This window comes from Palaemon carinicauda, chromosome 2, assembly GCF_036898095.1.
Source record: "Palaemon carinicauda isolate YSFRI2023 chromosome 2, ASM3689809v2, whole genome shotgun sequence".
Taxonomy (NCBI): domain Eukaryota; kingdom Metazoa; phylum Arthropoda; class Malacostraca; order Decapoda; family Palaemonidae; genus Palaemon; species Palaemon carinicauda.
In genome coordinates this window covers 118,716,241-118,741,779 of record NC_090726.1, presented here as the reverse complement: position 1 = coordinate 118,741,779, position 25,539 = coordinate 118,716,241, and the positions used below count along the sequence as shown (strand labels likewise).

The window sequence follows — 25,539 nt, the reverse complement described above, 5'->3', positions numbered from 1 at the left end:
GATCCGTCATCGGGAACGTGCGATCCATATCGTGAGCGTTGTGTGACAGGCTCTTCCGATGCTGTTCCGTCGCCCTAGTCTACCGTGCCAAGGATCCCGGGTAGTTCGCCGAGAGACGTCGAGCAGCCTTGGGACGAAGACCTCGGAGTGCGATGCACCCACCCCGAACCGTCTCCCTCGGTCGGGTCGGCTACCCCTGTGGTGGGGAAGACCTGGTCAGTGACCCCGCGGGACGACGAACCTCACAAAAAGAAGAGAGCCAAGCGTGCTCCTTCTTTCTCCAATGGAGACGTGACCTCCTCGGAGAGTTCCTCCTCCAGTGAGAGGAGAAGGCGCAGGGGGCGCAAGAGGAGCCGTTCACGGTCTTCCTCGAGGTACTCTAGGAGATATTCTAGGTCGTCCTGGAGGCGCCACAGCAGCAGCAGCAGGAGGAACAGGCGGCATCGCAGACATGGCAATTTCTATTCACCAAGGAAGGCCGGTATGGGTACCCCTGTTCTCAATGCAGCCGGGGCTGCCCGTGGGACGGGGGTCCCCATGAGGAGAGCGGGGCCTGTGGTCTGCTCCCGGGGCTCTCCGGCCAGTCCATGGGCTGCCCACCCAGCGGAAGGCCCTGTGCGGCCAGGATTGGGCCGCAGAAGGAGCCTAGAGGTGCTAGCTCTCCAGGCTGGGGGAGGCCCCGTTTGAGTGAGGCAGGCAGACCCATGACGGCTCCCCCCCCAGTGGCACTCCTCGACACGGGTCCTCCTGCTTGGGTGGATCCCTTGGCTACCCCCACAGGCTCGATGATCGAGCCACACTGTGAGGACGAGTTCCCGGTGGAGGAAGATGACGAGGTGGGGGATCTGGTGTTGCTGGACACAACACCAGAGGAAACTTCGATGTTCGGGAGGGTCCTGCCCTTGATCCGGACCCAGAACAACCTGTGTGAGGCGGAGGAGCCCAGGGATCTGGACTTTGCCACGGCGGTAGACATTGCCTTGGGGACGGTGCCTAAGGAGTCCAGGCTCAATGTCAAGCTCCCCTCCTCAGTTGACTCTCTTAAGGCCAAGAGGTTAGTCAATTCTTTCGTGGCGGCGCCCAAGAATTCCCTGAAGACCAGAAACTCCAGGAAGTTGTTGGCCTTTCAGAGGAGCCAAGCAAAGTTCTACACCCCTGAAGGCTCTTCGGGCCCCCCCTTGGACATGGGCAAGTCGGTGGCCGTACTGTCGCAGGGCAGGTTGGACGAGCAAGCCATGGCTCCATCCCTCACCTTCTCGTTGCAGGAGTTCCGGTTGATGGAGGCCTCCGCTTGGTCCCTGGCCCACGCCATGTCCTGGTTGGACTTGTGGTCTGCGGCAGTGGCCACTTTCCACACTAACCACGATCTCTCAAATGAGACAGATTGAACCTCTTCCGTGAGCTTCTCCGGTCCGTAGCCAAGGCCATTAAGTTCTCCTCCGCTCAAGCTTGGACCCAGGGCACCAACTGGGTCCTGCGGAGGAGAGAGACTGTCCTGAGCAAGTTGGCTCACAGGATTCCGGACAGAGATGCCAGGTTACAAAGGAACTCCCCAGTGGAAGGGGAAGGGCTGTTTCCAGAGAACCTGGTGGAACAGACGATGGAGAGACTTGTAAAGGAAGCCAGGGCTCCCAGCTGTGTTCATCAGCCATGACAGGCTCCCTGGAGACCCCCGAAGCCCCCCCGTGAAAAAGGCCCTTTTCTGCTCCCCAGCAGCAGCCGGACGCCTCCGCCAGGTCTTTGGAGTCCTCCCACCAGCCCTCCTTCAAGGCCCCTCAAGCCCAGGCCCTCTGTCTCAAGGAGAGCCAGAGGAGCCCGGTTCCCTAGGAGGAGATTGTGCGAGAGCCCCCCTACCATTATCACAGCCACCGGTGGGATGCCTCCAGAAACATTGGCAAAGTTGGGAGAGTTCTGGAGCCGACCCATGGACGGTGTGGGTTCTGAAGGAAGGCACTTCCTGGACGAGACCCCTCCCCTGGTAAGGGACCCTGGAGCGGACACCTTTGCATCCCAGGATCCCTCCCACAAGGAAGCCCTCTAGGCGAAGATCTCTGCCTTGTTACTCAAGGGAGCCCTCCAACCGGTGTCGGACAACTCCCCGGGCTTGTACAGCAGACTCTTTCTGGTCCAGAAGTCCTCAGGGGGTTGGAGGCCCATGATAGACCTGTCAACCCTGAACAGGTCTATCAGGAAAACCCCATTCAAAATGGAAACTCCAAGGTCGGTCTTGGTGGCCATAAGGGAAGGGGACTTTAAGATTTCCCTGGACCTGAAGGACGCCTACTTCCAGATCCCAGTCCATCCCTCAAGCAGTAAGTATCCCTGGCTAAAGTGGGGTCAGGTAACTTACCAATTCACCACACTATGCTTCGGCCTATACGGCCCCTAAGGTTTTCACAAGGGTGTTCTCCCTAGTGTCGGTGTGGGCTCACAAACGCAACTTCCGACTCGTGCGTTACCTGGACGATTTGTTGCTGCTTTCAGTGTCAGAGGGACTCTTGGAGCAGCAACGGTACGTTCTGTTAACCTTCTGTGGGGAGCTGGGTATCATAGTAAATATGGAGAAATCCCAGCTAACACCAGTAAGAAGGACGGTATACTTGGGGATGGAGCTGGACACGACCTTGGCGAGGGCCCTCCCCTCTGAGGAGCGCATCAGGAACCTCGGGGAGATTTCCAGGCCATTCCTCCAGGGCCTCCCTATGAGGGCCAAGGACTGGCAGAGGCTACTGGGTCACCTGGCCTCCCTAGAGAAACTGGTCCCTCGGGGCAGGATCAAACTGAGGCCCCTTCAGTGGAACCTAAAAGATCACTGGTGCCAGACCGGTCCCCCCACTCAGGTGGTCCCACTGTCCCCTGGTGGGAGGGTGGCCCTACAGTGATGGTCCCTGCCGGGGAGCTCCAGGCGGGGCACCGCGCTGACGGATTCCCTCCTGGAGACTTTGCTCTTCACGGATGCCTCCAAGGAGGGTTTGGGGCGCCCACCTATCCTCTCACACAGCACAAGGCCAGTTGTTGCAGGCAGAGAGGGCTCTCCACATCGTCCTGGAGATCCTGGCCATTCAGAGGGCCCTATCAATCTCTAAAGGGGAGCTAGAGGGCAGGACGGTAGCCCTGATGTGCGACAACGCCACAGTGGTGGCGTATGTCAAGAAACAGGGAGGCCTTCGCTCCAGGGAGCTCTGCCGCACAATAGAAAATATCCTGAAAGGGGCCGAGAGGAGACACACAGACCTCACGGTTCGGTTCATTCCGGGAAAACGAAACGTCATAGCGGACGGTCTCATCCTGAAGGGCCAGGTCCTAAGTCTGAATGGTATCTGAACCCTCAGGTGGCCAGGGAAGTCCTGGAGAGGTGGGGTTCCCCTCTGATAGACCTGTTCGCGACGAAACTGTACGCAAAACTCCCGGTCTACTGCTCCCCGGTACTAGACCCATGGGCTGAGATGGAAGATGCATTTCAGCACTCCTGGGACAACATGAACATCTACGCCTTCCCACCCTTCGGGGTCCTCAGCAGTGTGTTGAACAGGCTCTCCAGTCCAGGGGCGCGAGGATGACCCTTGTGGCTCCGTGGTGGCCCGAGAGGGAGTGGTTCGCAGACCTTCAGGCTCTAGTGTCATATCCCCCGTGGCCTCTTCCTCTAAGAGAAGACCTCCTGTGTCAGTTGCACTTCCTAAGGTTCCACGAAAACCCGTAGGTGCTCTCCCTTCACGCATGGCGACTATTGAGTGCCTGGTGGAGAGAGATGGTTTCTCGGGTTCAGCGCCCTCCTACATTGCGGGCTATTTGCGAAAATCCTCTGCCTCTGTGTAAGTGGGCTACCTTTTGCAAATGGTGTAGGAATAAGGGATTGAAGCCACTGGAGGCTTCCATCCCCCTGATAGTAGACTACCTAATCTTCCTGAGGATGGAGAAGAAAGTCTCGGTACCAGCAGTCAAAGGAGTTAGGGTTACCCTTGGGCAGGTCTTCAAGTTAAAAGGCCTGGACTTAGGTGCCTCGGATCAGTTATCCATGCTGATCCGCAACTTCGAGCAGTCATGCGCCCCGCAAGCCTCCAGAGTTCCCGCTTGGGATGTCGCTAGGGTCCTGGACTCCCTGAAGAGACCCCCATTCGAGCTCCTGAAGGATATCTTGGACAGAGAGCTCATGTTGAAGACAGTCTTCCTGTTGGCCTTGGCATCCTCCAAGAGGGTGAGCGAACTGCTCGGACTCTCCAGCGAGGTCTCCCACTCCAAAGAGTGGAAAGACCTCTCATTTAGCCAGGCACCGCCTGGGTCTCTCCTCCCTCTTCATCTCCACGGGCCTGGTCAAGAAGGCAGTGTCGAGGAATACAGTCTCCTTTTGGTTGAGAGAGGTCATTAGGAGAACTTATGAGACTTCCGGAGTGCCTCTCCCCAAGAACGCTAAGCCTAACGACATCAGGGGCTTGGTTACCTCCTTGGCCTTCTCCAGGAACATGGCAGTTTCTCAGATCTTAAAGGCTGGAGTCTGGAAGAGGCAGTCTACTTTCACAGCCCATTACCTAAAGGACGTTAGATACCTTTTCAATAGGTCCGGTGGTAGCAGGCCTTTAGCAGGTGTGAAGATCCTAGGAGGTTCCGTCGCGATAGGCTTAGTGATGCACACACACGTCCCCCCTATCCTTCCTGAACCCCTCCCTACCTATTCCCCCCCCCCCACCTCCGTGCCCTGTGCCCTTAGAGCGGGAGGAACAAATGTGAGTTTGAATAGGCGAGTTATCAATTGATTGCTAGGTATATTTTTAATGTGTGATATATGATTCTCATTCTCCCCCCCTGGGTATGCCCATCCGTCTACCATGGGGCATCTTGCCCCTGAGGTCAGAGTGGCCCTGGTCTCAGTTCACCCCCTCGTCCTAAGTCTGAGTCTCCTATGAAAGTAGTTCGAGCTAAGTATCTCTTGTCGGAACAAACCAGAAATTTTAAGTAATTTCTATTTTTCCTAACGATACTTACCTCGAACTACTTTCGGGTTATGGCCCTCCTGTCCATCCCCTGGTAAACTGGCACTCAGAGAGTGGGCTAGGGTTGGAGCGAGAACTGGGGACCTGAGGTCAAGATGGCGGCCGGGTCCCAGCCGGGCATTGTGGGGGTGGGAAGCGAATCAATTTGGTCGAAGCAGAGTGGTTTATACCAATCTCCTATGAAAGTAGTTCGAGGTGAGTATCGTTAGGAAAAATAGAAATTACTTGAAATTTCTGATTTTCTTTTTTAGAAGGTTTCATTCTTTTGTTAAGGCTATGTATTCATTGAAGTGAAAGAAAATGGAAAATTTTAAGGTTTTTTAATTTTTTGGGTAAATGTTGAATAAACCTGGCTTCTTGAGAAGTAGCCATGTAAACATCGGGTGATCATAGGAATAAGAAATTTTATTCTGTTTTCATGATATTTTCATATAATAACTCATAAGAATTAGAAGTATAGTGTATGGCATATAACAGAAATAAAAGTTATATATATGGAAATGTACTCTGCTTGATGAATCACCACCAAATAAGAGAACATTTTGAAATTTACTCATATGATTATCAGTTTAATCATATTGCATTGAGGCATATCATTAACCTTAAAGCTTATCAGCTATTTTCTGCAGGAATCATGTTCAGTGATGGCATATTTCATGCTCTAAATGTGGAAAATATGCTTATTCATTTTTTTTAAATGTTTTCTAAAGCTAGCCTTCTGCAAGAACCATTATTTTAGGAGATATTTATATTAAATGGTGTTTGTCCACCTCTGAAGTGCTTAGTAGTATAAGTTATTTGTGCCTCCCTTATGACTCTAGAAGTATGACTTCAGTGGTATGATTCAGCTGCTTTACAAAACATGTAATAATAAACTGAAGTTTAACTTCCTTATTAATATTTCAGGTACTGGGGTACGGCTGTATTACACAACTGTCAATGTAAATGGTGGGCCTAATCAACGTCCCTCGCAGCTCTTACTCCTGCATGTGCGTCTTCCTCCGGGTTTTGCAGCAAATGCAACTGTATACCGGCCAACCAAAGTTCATAAAGCTCTTTATTCACAGGGTGAGGGAATTATCTTTTTTATTCAGAATGTGGAAAACCATTACCCATTAGTGTTTCTGAAAGTAGTTTTCCTCTGTGAATTACATTTTAAGTCCTATTGGCTTGAACATTTTATGCAGAAGAGCTTTAGATAACATAATTCATAGGAGTGTTAATTAAGGGGGTGAGTACAATATTTCCATTTTGTTCCTATGCGAAACAAACCTTTGTCATTTAAAAACGCAAAATGGAAATGGACAATGAATAATCATCGAGGTTCTGGCAGCCTCCCACCACAAGTGTATATAGTGGACAGGTTCTGATTTTCACTAGGTTGTTATCCTGTTTGGACATGTGCTTTCATCTTGCCTTTTAATTTCTTTCCTTGTGTTTATTACTTTTTCTCTTTTTTTTTCAGTATGAATGAGAAGTAACTGTGATGTGTATGTGTCCTAGTGTCAATAGAGGTTATTTTTAAACATATGTGAGTTGTGAGTATGTAGATACTCATCCATTTTGTCTGGCGTGCAGGAGCCATCGCTGCTTGTTGAAATCTCCTTGTGTTATGTTGTCATGGGTAGATATGATACTTTTAAAGGATATGTTTTAAAACACAAAAATATATTTTCCCAAAGTGTGAGCAGTGAGGCGAGGCGAGATCCGACTACAGTATTGTTTGGTCAAACCTCTCATCTCTTCACTGTCGTCAGTATTTTGGAAGTAAACCGAGCCTCAACGAGAACGCCTGCCATGATAAGGGGACTGTCCTGTTTTGACCAAGATGTCATCGTCTTAATTAGTGGAGTCTGCATATTTTGAGAAACCTAGCATGAGGGAAATCCATGTTTATGAAGTATGTAATCATGGAAGGACACATGTTGCCCTTTTTGTTACGACTTGGACGTGGTCCAGATTGCATCAGAAATTTCTTCTAGAAGCTTCCATGGCGTGATCGAAGTGGGTGTTTTTGAGAAAGCCAATAGAGACAGAATTGTTAAAAAGAGTGCCTTCTATGGAAATGACCACTGACCACTGTAATTAACTCCACCCATACATGGGTATATAAACTTAAAGAAGAGATTGTCCAAGAGATTTAGGACAGGACATAAGACAAGAGAGGAACTATGTCTGAGGCAGAAGAGATCCAAGTCCTAACGAGATACGAAACAGAGAAGACCAGAAGTGTGAGAGCCAGATTCTAACCTTCCCTTCAGACAACAAAAGTCTTTCCAAAATCCTGTTATGGCCAAAAAGAAGAGACAAATTGAAGCAACCAGTCCTCCCTGCTAGTGACGAAAAGTAGCCAACACTGCCTACAGCCTACTTTAGTTCAACACTATCATTGAATTCCAAGAAGACGACCTCTGATGTCCCATCGTGATGCTACCCTTTCTGTGACGTTGTAGTGGTTTGCGGACTGTGACCAGAGCTAGCACCCAAATGCCAACCACAACCCAACGTTCACTACACAACAAATATACAACGGTGGAATAACCGAAAATCTAGGTAACAGTTCAATATAACGGAGCACTGGGCACCACCTCTTGATTTATACTGGGCAAGAGGACCCAGCTAGAACCTTAGTTCTTTTATTTTTTTTATTTATCCTGCCTTGATCTTGCTGAATATAAGTAAATTATAGAACATTAGGTGAAATACACATTATAATTTTTTAAATCGGACAACAGTGTGGGAGAAAAAAATTATGATAAATAACTTATTAGAAAGATTAAAAAAAAACAGTGGCTGAGTAAAGGACATCATGGTGAAAGGTTTTGAAATTAAATGCTGTATTCATAAAAAACAAGCAAAAAAATATTTATTTGTAAAGGAAAAAAAAACTGTTAAGAATACATTAACATTGTTTTGTCAAATTCCTGTAAACAATTAAAAAAAAAAATAGCATCCCTTTACACTCCAGCTCCACAAAAAAATACAAGATAAACAACAGAAATGAACACTTCAGATTAGTCTTACTGCATATTGTACAAGCAAGAGAAAAATACTGAGTTACATGCAAGATACATCACTTCTCAGCTACAAAATGGAATTTTAAAATCCTAACAAAACCATGACTGCAGAACCTGAGGATTTGAAAGACTTAGAAATACAGTATTAGGATTCTCAACGTCCGCACAGGTGGACTGCAGATTCTCTCTTCTCAGTCGCTTTACACGGCTCTTTTCCTCCTTATTCTGGTCTTTTTTTTTGCCTCTTCTCCATTATAATCCCTATCCGCACTCTTAAAGGATGCGACTCTTCGATCGCCAGTCACAACTCACTTGTAAATTCAATTTTAGTGATGAGAAATTCTCCAATTTACAACAATAGTATCCATGGTGCTATTTAAACTTTTTTTGGTCCACCACCAGTAGTGCCTAAACCTCTCCTTCTTGGAAGGGGTTTTCATAATCCTGGAACAATTCCGACTAAACTCGAACACAGTCCCATCCATTTCAATAGCTCCTGTGAACTATTAAGGTTTATGACACAATCTCATATAACGAGATACTGTACTTCCTCGTTACTTTGCACACAGACACAAAATAGTCATCAACTTTACCGGGTTGACTGCCGAACACGAGCAATAGTCAATGGCCTTATAATGTTTGTTTTTTCAGTCTTAAACTAGAATAAGGGACTTACAGTTTACAGGCAAGATAATATGAATATCGAGCAGTATCACAGACCACTAACACAATATTAACAGACCATACACCACATTCATAATTTTTAGTAGAGTACTTGACGGATACTCCTACTTTCCCTTCTGGGTGAAGGGGGCTGCTGTCGATACCTAGAAAGGAATAATAACAGATCAAGACATTTTTTTTTTTTTGAGAGGGACTTGAGTGCTACAAAACACTGTACAGTATATGAAAAATAAATTTTGTTTTTTTCTTAACATACAAACATATAAGTTTTCTTTGACACAAACCAGTGCCAGTTCCATCTGAACTTCAGCCACCCTTATGCAACATTCTCAAGCCTGAAGTCTCCCTACCAGTATCGTTTCACCAGCTGCAGAAAACTATTCTTTAAGTATTTTTATCTTACTGACTGTTCCCCTTTTCTATTGATGTTTTGGTTAATTTGATTTGTCAGTTAAAGTAACCAAAGAAGTAACGTTAATTTTCTTTATAAGTTTGTGAATAAAAGTGTTGTTTTTTTGGGGGTTTTATATATTCATTCCCCATATTTTAATGGTTGCTGTTGGAAACATTTATTTTAATTATTAAAAGAACCGGTAACGATTTTAAGATCGTAACGTGTGTGGGGTGTGGTCATCCTCCCAATAGGAGAAATTTCATAGAAGGAAGAAGAGAGAAAAGTGTGATTGTTCTCCTTTGGAATCTTCATCTTTGAGGCAGAACAAGAGCTCAGGTCTCGTTTTCAGACTCCTGAAATTTCCCTGCATGCTCCTTCTTTTACCAAAGTTGACCCAAGGTAGATGAGGAAAGATAACAACTATGCTTGAGGTTAATTCTCTTGCCATACTGTATCAACTGTATTGCCAAACGTTGAGCGTGCTCCGACTGTGGCTCGACGTTCTCTGGTTGAGGAGCGCCTATGCTTTTCCCTTCTGCGAGCCTTCTGGATTTCTGTGACCGACTGTATCCGACTATGGATATCATAGCGAATTTTCAGGCTACAACCCATGATTCTTGACAATTTATTTTGCGAGTCATTCACAGAAACCTTCAACTTTCGTTGGATTGCCCTTCTTTATGCTCGCCATCGTTATCGATTATCCAAAAATGATTTCCCTGAAGGTAGGGCTAAGTCAATGCCAAGGCTGGATGATCTTAGGGAAGTGTAGATCAGAGCCTAGGACGCCTGAGTACTTAACAGTGAAAGAATAGGAACGGCTTGGCGCTTCCACCTTCCTACAAGGTAAGAGAGAGAGAAGAACTTCTGCCATTCTGCAGTTCTGGAGATCACAATTCTTTTCTTCACTTATCTTATTATCATGATTCGTGCCCTCCCCCTTCACAGACTCATCATCTTGTGAGTAAGTCTTTCTTAGCATCACTAAGAGGTTGCTCTTCAGAGGATTTTAATTGATGACGACGGTGACCTTCCCATCTGTGAGCGGACTCATCTGTCTAAAGACTTGGTCTGTCGGCCTAGAGGATGGACTGTACCTCCCAAATTGGAAGTTGTGCACCAAGGCTGGGCAAGAAAGGAAAAATAGACCTGTCCCTTTTCCTCACTTTCCAAGGGCTGTTGCACAACCGCAGAAATTACCAAGTAGTTGGAGACCAGTTAGTGCTATAACTACCCTAGTTCGTTTGATAGCCGACAAATGTGCCCCTTTTAGACCGCGCACAGGAGAAGAGACAGCCTCGTATTCCCTCCCCAATTCTGCTTAGTATTAACGGGAGTACAGGTATACGGTACCCCAGTTTACGTCATTTCGACTCCAGTCATTTTCCATTATACTGTACATTGTTTGCAAAAATATAACAAAAAATAAAATGAAAAAATTTAGGAAATTTTATTCAACTTCAGTCCAGCACATATATTAAAGTTGTAATATCACTAGAAAAGAATTAAAATGACCTAGATCATGGTACTATACAATAAATATGAATAAAGGTGTATAAAATCATATCAAAATGCATGCTGTACATTTACTGTAAATATTGATAGTATAATCATAATGAATCTTAGGGAATGAAATATGAAATCATCTGTTACTCTGAGTTTTTGTTGTTGTCTTGTTTAGTGGTCTTTAAGAGCTTAAATTTGGCGGTGTTTACGCTGATACGTATGTATATGAACATCAAGCCATTACAGTGATGATGGCAAAAAAGAATAAAAGAAAATTCAATTATGAAATTAATAAACACATACAGTATATACATTAATTTTTAGATTATTGGAAGTATACAGAAAATATTAGAATTACTTGCACATGTGAAAGAAAATATACACGTACAGTGCAGGTTCTAGGTTGTAGCTTTATCCCGACGGAAGCGATGTTGGCTTCTTCACTTTGTAAAATCAAACAATCATTTTGTTCATAGTTGTTAATATTATAACATGCATAAAGTTTATTTTTTGACTTGAGATGAAAGTAAGAGAGTAAGCTAAAATATATTTAAAATGAAAACAAGTATTCCTATGTTAAAGAAATATAACAAATATAGAGTGAAGAGTGGTGATCAGCCTCTCAGTTAAATGTTTTAGCTGGAGGAAGGCCTAGTAGGGAGTTGTAGGTTGGCCAGGGCACCAGCCGCCCGTTGAGATACTACCGCTAGAGAGTTATAGGGTCCTTTGGCTGGCCAAACAGTACTACATTGAATCCTGCTCTCTGGTTACGGTTCTTTCCCTTTGCCTACACATACACCGAATAATCTGGCCTATTCTTTACATATTATCCTCTGTCCTCATACAACTGACAACACTGTGATTATCAAACAATTCTTCTTCACCCAAGGGGTTAACTACTGTACTGTAATGGTTCAGTGGCTACTCTCCTCTTGGTAAGGGTAGAAGAGACTCTAGCTATGGTAAATAGCTCTTCGAAGAGAAGGACACTCCAAAATCAAACCATTGTTCTCTAGTCTTGGGTAGTGTCATGGCCTCTGTACCATGGTCTTCCACTGTCTTTTAGAGTTCCCTTGCTTGAGGGTACACTCTGGCACACTATTCTATCTAATTTCTCTTCCTCTTGTTTTGTTAAAGTATTTATAGTTTATTTAGGAAATATTTATTTTAATGTTGTTACTGCCCTTGAAATATTTTTTTGGGCTTAGGCCATGTCGTGCTGATGGAAGTTCCTTCATTAGTAGCTTCCTAAGTTTTATGTGACTACAGTGATATATCCCAGAGAATTTACTGAAGGTACCCAGAATTATAACTCCTGGAGCGAGTATCTCTTAAATTTCTCCAAGGGATATCGCGTAAGGACGTATCTTGACACATCTCATAGCTATTTACACCCCGAATAGCCTTTCACTTCGAGAGGGAAAGTGGCAAGAAAAATAGGAGAGTCGTTAAAGAGGTAAACAACTCGACTCTCCTAATATACTGTAAATAGTTCTGCCAATCGCCACCGCACGGCGCCACCAAACCATTCTTTCGTTTGTAGCTTTGGTGGCCAGTATTTTTCTTATGTTATCTCGCTATTTTCGAAGCTTTTTCATCGCTGTGATGGATTCCCCTGCTTCATCAGCATCTGGAAAGTTAAGTAATATCAAAGTAATATCTTTTAATTGTGTAAATGTAAGCTCTTGCCAGTTTTGCGTTTCGATTGATATCGTAATTAACGTAACGAGCTGTTGCCAGCCGGATGGCGTCATGAACGCGATCGTTCTTTTGTTCATTTAGTTAGCAAGAACGATATTCCCGGCTTATTTGCTTTAATAACTTTAGCTATTTAGTATTTTAGCTAGGGATTTTTATATTGTCATTGTTGTCGTGAATTTGGCTATTAATTCGAGCCTCACGAGTGCTAGGCTTCTAGCCTAGGCACCATCACTCCTCATGCATGATATAACCTTCCTGGTAAAGTTTTATTGAAGCTCAGGCAATATTTTATACAATTGAGATATTACTGTTTATTTTCGTCTTCCATACTAATATACTAGAGTTACGTAGAACATTTCTCTATGCTCTTTAGCTTAATAGCTTTAGTACTTTAGTATACTTTATATGTCCCCGTTACTCTTGTATTGTCTTTTGTGGGGAGATAGATATCTCATATACCCCTTTAAGTCAATACTATCTCAGAGTAATTCCCTTTCCCTCTGATTAGCCTAGGCTATCCTCAGTTAATTTACTGTAACCTGTGGTTGGGTAAATTTTCTGGGGCATTTCATTTCTCTCTCCTTTTCTCTGAGCTGGCAACTGAGTAGCTTGTCAGCATTGAGTTTGGAGTTGGGGACGGGACATCAGAGTAAGTCTGTGTTAGGCATCTGGCTACCTGGAATTATACCGGCAACTGAGTTAGCTTGTCGGTATTCCAGTAGGGCTAGTTGCTGTTCAGGAGGCTAGCCTCCCTAGATCTTGTAGAGGTTATTGTTTTACAATTTCCTCTTTATGGGTCTAGCAGACAGTCCTGTATTAGGGGTTCTTAACTGGAAGATTGGATTCTTCCCCGTTTTGATCCCTGGTACGAGATTCTGTTCTCTTTGAGTTCGTTTTCGGACGTTCTCTCATTGCCTAACCCAACCTGGGGAATTTACTTCCCCTATTTGGGGTTACTATGAGGACAGAATCCTTCAGGTTAGGTAATGCCCTAGGGTATTACTTTACTTACGGACTATTCACCCCTTCCCCGCTATCTCTTTCGTGTTGAATGACCCAACACCCTTATGGCCGTGGTTCTACATATGCTCCTGTGGACGTCTGTAGACCTGACATGAGTTTTTCTGTCTGTGGCTAGTCAGGCTGCTGACAGATAACCTCATATCTTTGAGTGTACCTTAGAGTCCTCCCTTGGACTGCCTTCCATATGCCTTAAGATGGGATATGGTTGAGGGGAAGCCCGAATTTATTTCCCTCTTCCACTGGCACACTCTTTCAGGATGTAGACGACATAGCTGATCCTTTGCCGTCTTCTATCCTTATCTTTCTCTTTTACTGTCAATCATGGGCTACCGCCGGCAGTTAATTCTGCCGGCAATTTTGGATGGTTAGGCTAACAGTTCGCTGTCATCCCTTACCTTGGAGATCGTTGATCGATGGCCGTTGGTAGGGTTTTTCTAGGCCCGTCTACCGGCTACTGAGTAGCTTGTCGGCAGCTGGCCTATGCCTTCCATCCATAATTTTAATAATAGTAGCCGGCAGTTGCCGGCAGGCCCGGCAGACGCCGGCCTGCTAGCATATGCCGGCTAGCCCAACATGCCGACAGTGTCGGCAGGGCCGGCATTGTCGGCGGGGCCGGCAATACTGACGGCATACTTCCGCCGGCAACTGCTGTACCCAGAAAAAATATAGTATTTTTTCCAACCTGCAAGTGGTTCTTGAGCAGCCATTTGTGAGACCATCACATAGAGAGATGATTCTCTTCTATATTAATGGTTATGTCCATTAAAATTATCCACTATATTGAACATTATAAGAGGATGTGTCAAGAAGACACTATATATCTTGGATATTTCCTCTGTTATTTAATTCTTTATGAATTTCCTAGTTCAATATGGGAGGAGGTCATAGCAAATGGCTGAACGGGAAACACATGTAGGTGTCTTTCCTACATTATAGCTTACCCTATCCAAGCTAAATATAATAACTTATGTTATGTTGAAATCCGAAGATTTCACAGAAAACTCATTTGCTTTAATTTTCTTTACAGGAGGAGCATCCCGAGTGTCGGAACAACTTTTGTAGGGTCCGCAGCAAGGACTTCTACGGACATGGCGTGTGTAGGTCTCACGCCCGCTGTTCTGTCACCAAAGGGGCTCTCAAGTACTGGGACCCAGAGGTATGTACCGTGTGTGAGAAATTGGTAAAGGAGGCTTTTGATGAACAAAAGTCTACTGACTCTAGGGATGCGTAAATGGGTAAGAGGTTTTCAGAAGAACACCTCGGGCCCATACCTTCCTAATGTTAGGATGAGGGACTGTCTCTTTCCCGGAGCTCGTGATGATTCCATCATTCCCCAGACGAAACCTCCAATCCCCTTAGTGCAGATTCAGGTTCAGAAGCCTAGAGAACCTGACGTTGCGGATACTTTGGAGAGTATCCACCTGGACGACAATATGTCTGTCGTTTCCGAGGAGACCGAGAAGAATCTCCTCGTGGAAGAGTTGGAACAGGAGGCAGTTGTTCCTCCTACTAGCAAGGTGGAGAACGTTGAAGCGGTTTCGGTTTCTTCAGCGGCTGTGGCTGAACCAGCACCCTCAACCTCTTCGCAACCGCCTCATTTGGAGGCACTTACGAACACTCTTCAATCCATGATTTCCATGGTACACGACTTGCAGAAGAAGTCTACCGAGAAAGAGGCTACTTTCCGGTCGGAGATCGAGCAGTTAGTTTCTTCGCGTTTAACCCCAAAGAAGCTAAATGTTAAGGACCTTCCTGTGTTCTCTGACGTTAACCCGTGGAGGTATGCGGAGCACATGCCTATGTCAGCAGGCAAGATTTTCCTTTCGGAGAAACTGGGTACCGTACCAGTAGAGGAAATTGAGTTCTGGCCCAGCAGAGCGGCCTACCCGGATTGTTATGTCCGGCTCAGAACTGAACCGGCATCGAAAGAAGAGACGGAGCCCTAGGAAGTAATTGTCCTTGAGCTTGCTAAGGCACAAGCGATGCTTACATCAAAATTAAAAGAGAGGGCATTCGCTAGCTCAAAGGTGCCGGCCTTAAGCAAGAAACATCCATCGTTTATTGCTGACCCTCATCGTGCTTTTCCCTTTATGGATAAAGGGTTTAAAGCAGCCCTGAAGGCCGTAAGGGCAGGAAAACCCTGTCCCACGCTAGAAGAAAGCAAGCCTTTCTCCCTTGCTTTCCCTTCAGATGACAAAGACTGGAAGGACGTTCATGTTACCTTCTCAGTCGGGAAGCTGGAGGCCGATATCGCTGGACGTCGGTTCAACGAGGACCTCCCAAAGCTGTCAAGAGTTTCTCCTGAAGAGAGAACACGAGACTAAGGAACGCTTGGCTGCGTCCATGTCTCTACAAACAGGGCTAGAAACGATGGCTAGCATTCCTGATACCCCAGATATGTACATGGTCTTTGCCAAGGCTCACTTGGCTACAGTGACTAAAGACCTGTACAACTTCATCAGAGCCAGGACAGCCTGTAGGGAGTTCGTGTTTGCTTCCGCTTCTGTAAAACACGAACCTAGGAAGCTGATAGCTTCTAATATCTGGGGAAAAGACCTCTTTCCTAGTGATGTGGTCAAGGAGGTCGTAGATAAGGCTGCTTCGGAGAATAGGAATCTCCTCTCCTAATGGGGCTTGTCTTCAAAGAGAAAATCTTCCGCTGAAGGGGGTCCCCAGCCGAAGAACAAGTCAAAGCGGCCTCGTTTGCCCTCTCGGCCAAGACAGCAACAGCTTCCCGTGGCCACGGTGTCCCAGACGGTGGCACAACCCACCACCACCTTTCAACTGGTGCCCCAAACACTGGCGTCACAGTCACCAGTCTTCACCCCAGCTTATGAAAGGCAATCGGCTTCCTTTAAGTCAAAGTCTCGAGGCTCCTTTCGGGGCTCCTCTAGACGCCCCTTCAGAGGAAGAGGCAACAAAGGTGGTCGTGGCCAAGGAGGTAAATCCTCCAACCAGCACTCAAAATGAGATGCTGCCGGTAGGAGGGAGACTTCTACACTTTCAGGATCGGTGGACCTTCGATCCTTGGGCCCACAGCCTGATCAAGATGGGACTGGGGTGGGGTTGGAACTCAACTCCACCAAGCTTTCCTCATTTCTTCCAACCCTCAACCCCAGTTTTGGAAGAATATGTTCAGGAATTACTAGACAAGAAAGTAATACAGAAAGCAAAGTCCATCAAATTTCAAGGAAGGCTATTCTGTGTTCCGAAGAAGGATTCGGAAAAGCTCAGAGTCATTCTGGACTTATCTCCACTCAACAAGTTCATTGTAAATTACAAGTTCAGAATGCTGACGCTTCAGCACATAAGGACCCTTCTGCCCAAAAGGGCATACACAGTCTCCATAGACATGACGGATGCGTACTGGCATGTACCAATCAACTGTCAGGTTTCCCCCTACCTAGGGTTCAAGCTCCAGAAAAGAAAATACGTTTTCAGAGCCATGCCCTTCGGTCTGAACATTGCACTGAGAATATTCACAAAGCTTGCGAACGCAGTTATTCGACAACTACGCCTCAAAGGTGCTCAGGTGATGGCATACCTGGACGACTGGCTGGTGTGGCCAGCATCCAAGGAAGAATGCGTGCAAGCCTCCAGAAAAATTATCCAATTCCTAGAGTACCTAGGATTCAAGATAAACCTGAAGAAGTCTCGGCTGTCTCCGGCTCAAAAGTTCCAGTGGCTGGGAATTCACTGGGACTTACAGTCACATTGCCTCTCTATGCCAAAAGCAAAGAGAAAGGAGATAGCAAGGGCCGTCAAAAGTCTTCTTCAATCTCGAAGGATATCAAGAAGACAACAGGAGAGAGTGTTGGGGTCTCTCCAGTTTGCCTCTTTGACGGACCCACTTTTGAGAGCACAGTTAAAAGATGCATCAGGGATCTGGAGAAAATACGCTTACAACGATCAAAGAGATCTACAAAGACCATTACCAAATCGTCTGCGATCGATTCTCAAGCCATGGTCGGAAGCGAAGAACTTAAGAAGAAAAGTATCCTTGCAACCACCACCTCCTGCAGTCACCGTCCACACGGATGCCTCAAAGGAAGGATGGGGGGGTCATTCTCATCATCGGAAAGTGCAAGGAACTTGGTCTCCTCTCTTCAAGTCCTTCCACATCAACTATCTGGAAGCCATGGCAGTGTTTCTTTCCCTGAAGAAACTGAAACTTCGCCACTCAATCCACGTTCGTCTGGTCCTAGACAGCGAAGTGGTTATGAGATGCATAAATCGACAAGGTTCGAGATCGCCTCAGTTAAATCATGTGATACTAGCCATCTTTGGTCTGTCCAAGAAGATGAAATGGCACTTATCAGCAGTCCACCTTCAAGGATTCCGCAATGTGACGGCGGACACTCTATCCAGGTTCAACCCGATAGAGTCCGAATGGTCCCTAGACGCAGGATCATTCTCCTTCATATTGAGCAAAGTCCCAGGATTGCAAGTAGATCTCTTCGCAACGAGCGACAACAAGAAGTTGGCCCGGTACGTAGCCCGTATGAGGATCCTCTAGCGGAAGCAACGGACGCAATGTCCCTAGATTGGAACAGATGGTCCAGGATTTACCTGTTCCCACCAACCAACCTATTGTTGAAAGCCCTCGACAAATTGAGATCCTTTCGGGGGAGGGCAGCGATAGTGGCCCACAAGTGGCCCAAGAGCGTCTGGTTCCCCCTGATAACGGAACTACGCCTGAAGCTGATCTCGTTGCCGGAACCAATTCTGACTCGGCTAGTACAGAATTCGACTGTCTACGCTTCATCAGAGAAAACCCAAAACCTTCATCTCATGATTTTCTCACCTTAGCGGTCAGGAAAAGGTTTGGGATTTCAAAGGACAGTATTAATTTCTTAGAAGAATACAAGTCAAAGTCAACAAGAAGACAATACGAATCTTCTTGGAAGAAGTGGGTGGCCTTTGTTAAGGCGAAGAAACCTCAAGAGATTTCTACGGATTTCTGCTTGTCCTTCTTCATCCATCTTCACGGACAAGGATTAGCGGCTAATACGATGACGACGTGTAAATCTGCCTTAGCTAGACTAATTCTATATGCCTTCCAAGTGGACTTTTCCAGCGAAATCTTCAACAAGATTCCGAAAGCCTGCACAAAACTTCGGCCAGAAGCCCCTCCAAAGCCTATTTCATGGTCTTTGGATAAGGTTCTTCATCTGGCCTCGACCTTGAACAATGAAGATTGCTCGCTGAAAGACTTGACTCAGAAAGTGATATTTTTATTTGCACTAGCCTCAGGAGCCAGAGTTAGCGAAATAGTGGCCCTCTCGAGGGATGATGGCCACATTCAGTTTACACCGAATGGAGAACTGAATCTCTTTCCGGATCCGACGTTTCTCGCCAAGAATGAGCTACCCACTAAGAGATGGGGTCCCTGGAGAATCTGCCCTCTGAAGGAAGAAGCATCCCTCTGCCCAGTGGAATGCCTAAAGGTCTATCTTCGTAGAACTTCAGACTTTAAGGAAGGTCAGCTTTTTAGGGGAGAGACTTCTGGTTCGACGTTATCTTTGAAACAGATAAGGGTGAAAATCACTTACTTTATTCGCAGAGCGGATCCTGATAGTACACCCGCAGGTCATGATCCGAGAAAGGTTGCCTCGTCTCTAAACTTCTTTCAGACTACTGTATGTCGTTTGATAACCTGCGTGCTTATACTGGTTGGAAGTCTTCCAGAATATTTTTTAGGCACTATGCGAAGCAATTACAAGAAATCAAATTTCATGTGGTGGCTGCAGGCAGTGTAATAAAGCCTGCAGCTTGATTACTGCGAAGGACAGTGCACTATTTGGGACTGTTAGTGAAGGGTGTGCATGATAGACTTAGGTATATCATGATATTTTAGTGTTGATGTGGTTATTATGAACTGTCTTACCTAGTTAAGTGACCTTAAGCATAATATTTTGACATGATTGCCAGCATATTTATGCATAATGTTTTTTAGTAATAACATATCTAATGAAATTTCCTAATTTCATGGAGTGGCAATGTTTCTCTTTCAGATTCATCTTATTTATTTTGTTATTACTGTTATGCTTGTTATGTCTATGTCTAGCATAAATATATTATTTAATCATAACTTCTGTGTTTCTTGTAAATAAACTATAGAAGGAATCTTTGCGTCTCTTTCGCCTTAAGATTATTAGATTATATTCAGAGCATACTTGATCCTCTTATGGACCTTGTGGGACAAAGTCTCCCTTACCATGCAAACAGGTAAGTTTGGTTGTGCTATGTTTGTTTACTGTATTATGATTCCTACGTGAACATAAACTTGTCTGCCTGATCCAGACCTGGGAGGTACAGTACTCTATTCAGCCCTTTAGTACAAACTACACTTTACGTATATACAACACGATATACTTCTGCTTGCTAATTGTTCCTTGAACTCACAATTCTCGGGTTTTTTCCTAGAGTCTATACAGACTTTTCCCTGTAGGGGGCAGGAAGAGCTGGCATATGGTATGCTCAGTTGGTTGATGTATTACGGTAACATCAAGTGTCTTTGGTCTTTATGACCGATTAGGAAATAGTCAATTCGAGATAACGGCACTATTAAATCCACAGATACATTAATGCTCTGGTAAACTTCCATCAGCACGACATGGCCTAAGCCCAAAAAACGGATTTTGAGCGAAGTGAAAAATATATTTTTGGGTGAAAGAGCCATGTCGTCCTGATGGACCCACTCTCCTTTGGTAAAAGGATGTTAATCCCTTCCTTTGGTACTGTATCTGTGATACTTGCAAAGCTACGGAGAATGGTTTGGTGGCGCCGTGCGGTGGCGATTGGGCGTACATTAGGAGAGTCGAGTTGTTTATTATTATTATTATTATTATTATTATTACTATCCAAGCTACAACCCTAGTTGGAAAAGCAAGATGCTATAAGCCCAGGGGCTCCAACAGGGAAAAATAGCCCAGTGAGGAAAGGAAATAAGGAAATAAATAAATGAAGAGAAAAAATTAACAATAAATCATTCTAAAATAAGTAACAACGTCAAAACAGACATGTCATATATAAACTATTAACAACAACAAAAACAAATATGTCATAAATACACTATAAAAAGACTCATGTCCACCTGGTCAACAAAAAAGCATTTGCTCCAACTTTGAACTTTCGAAGTTTTACTGATACAACCACCCAATTAGGAAGATCATTTCACAACTTGGTCACAGCTGGAATAAAACTTCTAGAGTACTGCGTAGTATTGAGCCTCGTGATGAAGAAGGCCTGGCTATTAGAATTAACTGCCTGCCTAGTATTACGAACAGGATAGAATTGTCCTGGGAGATCTGAATGTAAAGGATGGTCAGAGTTATGAAAAATCTTATGCAACATGCATAATGAACTAATTGAACGACGGTGCCAGAGATTAATATCTAGATCAGGAATAAGAAATTTAATAGACCGTAAGTTTCTGTCCAACAAATTAAGATGAGAATCAGCAGCTGAAGACCAGACAGGAGAACAATACTCAAAACAAGGTAGAATGAAAGAGTTAAAACACTTCTTCAGAATAGATTGATCACCTCTTTAATGACTCCTATTTTTCTTGCCACTTTCCCTCTCAAAGTGAAAGGCTATTCGGGGTGTAAATAGCTATGAGATGTGTCAAGATACGTCCTTACGCGATATCCCTTGGAGAAATTTAAGGGATACTCGCTCCAGGTGTTAGAATTCTGGGTACCTTCGGTAAATTCTCTGGGATATATCACTGTAGTCACATATAACTTAGGAAGCTACTAATGAAGGAACTTCCATCAGGACGACATGGCTCTTTCACCCAAGAATAGATTTTTCACTTCGCTCAAAATCCATTAATTTTTCCTTGTTTCCTTTCCTCACTGGGCTATTTTCCCTGTTGGGGCCCCTGGGATTATAGCATCCTGCTTTTCCAACTAGGGTTGTAGCTTAGCAATTATTAATAATAATAATAATAATAATAACACTACCCATGCACCTTAATTGTTTAGACAAAATTTCTGGTATTGTAAACATTTGTTAAAGTTTTTCTTTTGTATATCTGCAATCTTTGCATATTTTGGCCATGTCCCCAAGGAAGTTGAAGCTATGAATATAAGAGGCATGTTATAACAATACAAGATAAACTGGACGTGATAAAGAGATATGAAAAGGGTGAATCAATATTGCCTGGGCTATAGGCCCCCATTAATGGATTTTGAGCGAAGCGAAAAATCTATTTTTGGGTGAGATGGCCATGTCGTCCTGATGGAAGTTCCTAAAGGGTAGCTTCCTTGGGTATATATAACTACGGCGATATTCCCAGAGAATTTACCTTAAGATACCCAGAATTCTAACTCCTGGAGCGAATATCCCTAATAAAAAGAACCAGGGGTATTGCGAAATATCAGAGGACGTATTCTTGACACGCCACATAGCAATCTGCACCCCGAACAGAGTTAACACTTCGAAGGGGTCAATTGGCAAGAAAACGAAAAACGAGAAAGAAAGGAGAGCCGCTCGCAAGGTATCTCTCCTCTCCCGTTTCGTAAGCGTGCATTGCGCCGTGAGCATCTGTATTCCTTGTAGCGATACACGAGGTGCTACAGATACTGTATGTAGGGAGGGGACCTACAGCCCTTTTTAGAAGAAAAGGGAAGGGCGGGTCCTTCAGGACGACATGGCCATCTCACCCAAAAATAGATTTTTCGCTTCGCTCAAAATCCGTTTTTTTGGCTCAAGCCATGTCGTCCTGATGGAAGTATACCAGTGCATTACTGTATCTGTGGATTCTCAAAACGTGCCGTACTCCCCGAAGGTATTTCCCGGCCAACTAGACCTAGAGACCTAAGATGTAACCGTCATACATCTTTTCATCTAACCATAGACCATGTTAGTGCTTCCTGCCCCCTACAGGGAAGAGTCATACAGTGGAACCTCTACATACGAATTTAATCCGTTCCAGAACCAACTTCGGATGTAGAAAATGTTCGGATGTCGAAACGAATTTTCCCATAAGAATACATGGTAATTCATTTAATTCGTTCCTCAGTCTAAAAACCCATAATAAATCCTTAATAAATGGCTACATATAATTACACATAACAATAACATAACTGCATAATATGAAAGAAGCATGTAAAAAAGATAATTATAAAGAAATAATGAATAAAAAATGTGTTTTATTGCCACTTTACCTTAGAGACAGGCCAACGCAGGTGTAGGATTTGCTACCCAGGAGGAGACGGACGATCGGCGAGAAGGTAGACATGGTGTTAACATGTTCTTTAAATAAATACTCTCTCTCTCTCTCTCTCTCTCTCTCTCTCTCTCTCTCTTGTTCTTCTTCACTGTTAGTGTTAGAGACGTCTATTAATTTTTTTCTGAGAGAGAGAGAGAGAGAGATATTAAACAAAAATGAGATTAAACAAAAATGTGTTGTGTACATATGATTTTTAACAGCGTTAACGAGTTGAAAGACAGTTAAATGTAACTAAAAAAACAATATCAGCGAATCTGAATTCCTTTATTAACTAAAAAAAATATTGATACAAACACACTCGTGTGCGTATGCGCAAACACACACACACACACACAAGGAGACACGATCGGTGAGGAGGTAGAGATGGTGACTGCGATAACATACTGTAACTTACACTACGGAAATTTTAATCTAACTAAGCTTATTTATTTTTTTATTTTATTTTTATATTTCATATTTTTACATTTTTTTCTTTTGATTTTTTATTTTCATCACTTTCAGTGACGAGTTACGGTATGTTATCGCAGTCACCATCTCTACCTCCTCCCTAACCATCTCTCTTACTGTAGCAAAATTCTTGCACCTGTGTGTGTGTGTTTTGTATCAATATTTGTTTTAGTTAATAAAGGATTAGCTGTTATTACTTTCTTAGTTTCATTTAATTGTTTTTCAACTCGTTGACGCAGTTAAAAATCATATGTACTCTAAACACATTTTTGTTTAATCTCTCTCTCTCACTCTCTCTCTCACTCTCACTCTCTCTCACCTCTCTCTCTCTCACTCTCTCTCTCTCTCTCTCTCTCTCTCTCTCTCTCTCTCTCTCGGAAAAAAAATAGATGTAGACGTATCTAACACTACAACAGCGAAGAAGAACGAGAGAGAGAGAGAGAGAGAGGAGAGGAGATTTTATTTAAAGAACATGTTAATGCTATGTTTAAAGAGAAACAGAAAAAGAGAGAAGTCTTATTTAAAAGAGCTTGTTAATGCTATCTTGGTTTTCTTTGCTTCACTTTTTTCTTTCTTTCTGTTCATCACGCTGGCCCTTCTCACAAATGATCGTTGCCAACAATCTCTTTGTCCTTTATCCCTATCAGTAAAAAGGCGCTCTAATCTCTTCCAGGGTATTGCTATGATGTCTTGTAATAATGGTGATCCCCTTCGATGGTTATTTGCTTTAATGGCTGCCTTCAGCTTGATGATCCTCGAGATCATTAGGCCTATTCCGGCCATATTGTTTTAGCCATACAGTATCACTCACATGTACACTGCTCTCATGTTTTTCTATAATTTCTTGCTTTAATTCTATTGAAAGAATTGCCTTCTTCCTGTACTGAAACTTAGCTTCTTAGGGACCATGATTATAGGTAAAATCAAAAAGGAAATGTGAGAAAAGGAAGAAAATAAGCACTGTTAATAACAGACCAAACAGAGGACAACCACATGATACACACAAGAACAGAGAACTGAGCACTCGACGCTCAATGGCGTAATGTTTACTTCGTGTGTCGAAATAAAATTCGGGTGTAGAGTAAAAAATTTGCTCAAATTTTACTTCGGATGTTGGAAAATTCGGATGTAGATACGTTCGGATGTAGAGGTTCCACTGTACTAGACTCTGGAAAAGTCTCGAAGAGTACATATACCTATGTATGAATAACAGACAAGCCAATATAGTGATCTCACCCTATATCATGTAAAGCATAGTTTGTAAAGAACCACTGAGTCAATATGAAATATCGACCAGTTCCCCGTTCATTACTGGATTGGACAAAGGTTTATATCCGGGTAGGAGGAAAACTTACATATCCGCCACCGTCCCCTTAGGGCATGAAGTCCTCCCCGCTAGGGGAAAGCATAAACCAATGCAAAAATGCCTGCATAAAGGAACAATCTATTAGAATTATCCCAGATAAATATACATGGTAAACGTAATGCTAAATCATTTCAAGTAAAATGACACAGGCGAAGGAGACGCAAGGTTCACAAAAACTAGTTTATTGACAATCAATAAAATAAAACAGGTTAAACAACAATTATACATATATAAGAGGAGGATAACCAATAAATAAGCATAAGCATGATAGTAAACAGAAAACTTGTTTATCTGAAAGAAAACATTAGCGCCACTTTTAACATACCGAGGTATCAAAATCATAAAAGTCTGTATTACTAATCAGTTACATTAGCGTTGGAAACGCTTGGCACACATGTCTGCACTTATGTTAGGTTCACCTTTGAATATGGAAGTCAATGTGGGCACCCTAGTGCCCTAACACTTAGTTTGTAGAACAGTTCGGAACTACAGTGAGCCCCTCGTTTATCGCAGTAGATAGGTTCCAGACCCGACCGCGATAGGTGAAAATCCGCGAAGTAGTGACACCATATTTACCTATTTATTTATCATGTATATTCAGACTTTTAAAACCTTCCCTTGTACGTAGTACTGTTAACAAACTACCCTTTAATGTACAGAACACTTAATGCATGTACTACAGTACCCTAAACTAAAACAGGCACAAATATTAAGGCGATTTTATATCATGCGTTTCCTAAACACGCCAAAAAGTGCGATAAAAAATGGCAACCAATGTTTTGTTTACGTTATCTCTGATCATAATGAAGAAACAAACGCATTTACACATCTGTGTATAGGTTAGTTTTTGCATCGATTATATTGATTATTCAGTACAGTATGTTGATTTTGTTATTACCAATGTTTTACTTAATTTTCTTAGGACTTCCAAATGGAATGTTTTTCTTTATGATGCCGCCTCAAACGACGGCGTAATAAAGTACGCTCAGTAAACAAACGAAGGCATTTAACGCGCATGATGAAAGTGATAATGATATTACAGTAAAAGCTTTTAGAAAATATGTTATTACAAATATTATTTACCGTATCTATATAAAATCATACATACGTAGCAAGGCAGGAAAACAATTTACGAGAGAGAGAGAGAGAGAGAGAGAGAGAGAGAGAGTTGT

The 25,539-nt window shown here is 43.8% G+C and overlaps 1 protein-coding gene across 1 annotated transcript in view; it reads left to right on the top strand.

Moving 5' to 3' along the window:
- The window catches only part of Nup154 (nuclear pore complex protein Nup154), a 290,508-nt gene that overhangs the window by 96,240 nt on the left and 168,729 nt on the right, over positions 1–25,539 (top strand). Inside the window, exon 5 of the mRNA XM_068349854.1 lies at positions 5,895–6,056. Within this exon, the coding sequence (XP_068205955.1) occupies positions 5,895–6,056 (162 nt within the window). The remainder of the gene's footprint in view (positions 1–5,894; positions 6,057–25,539) is intronic.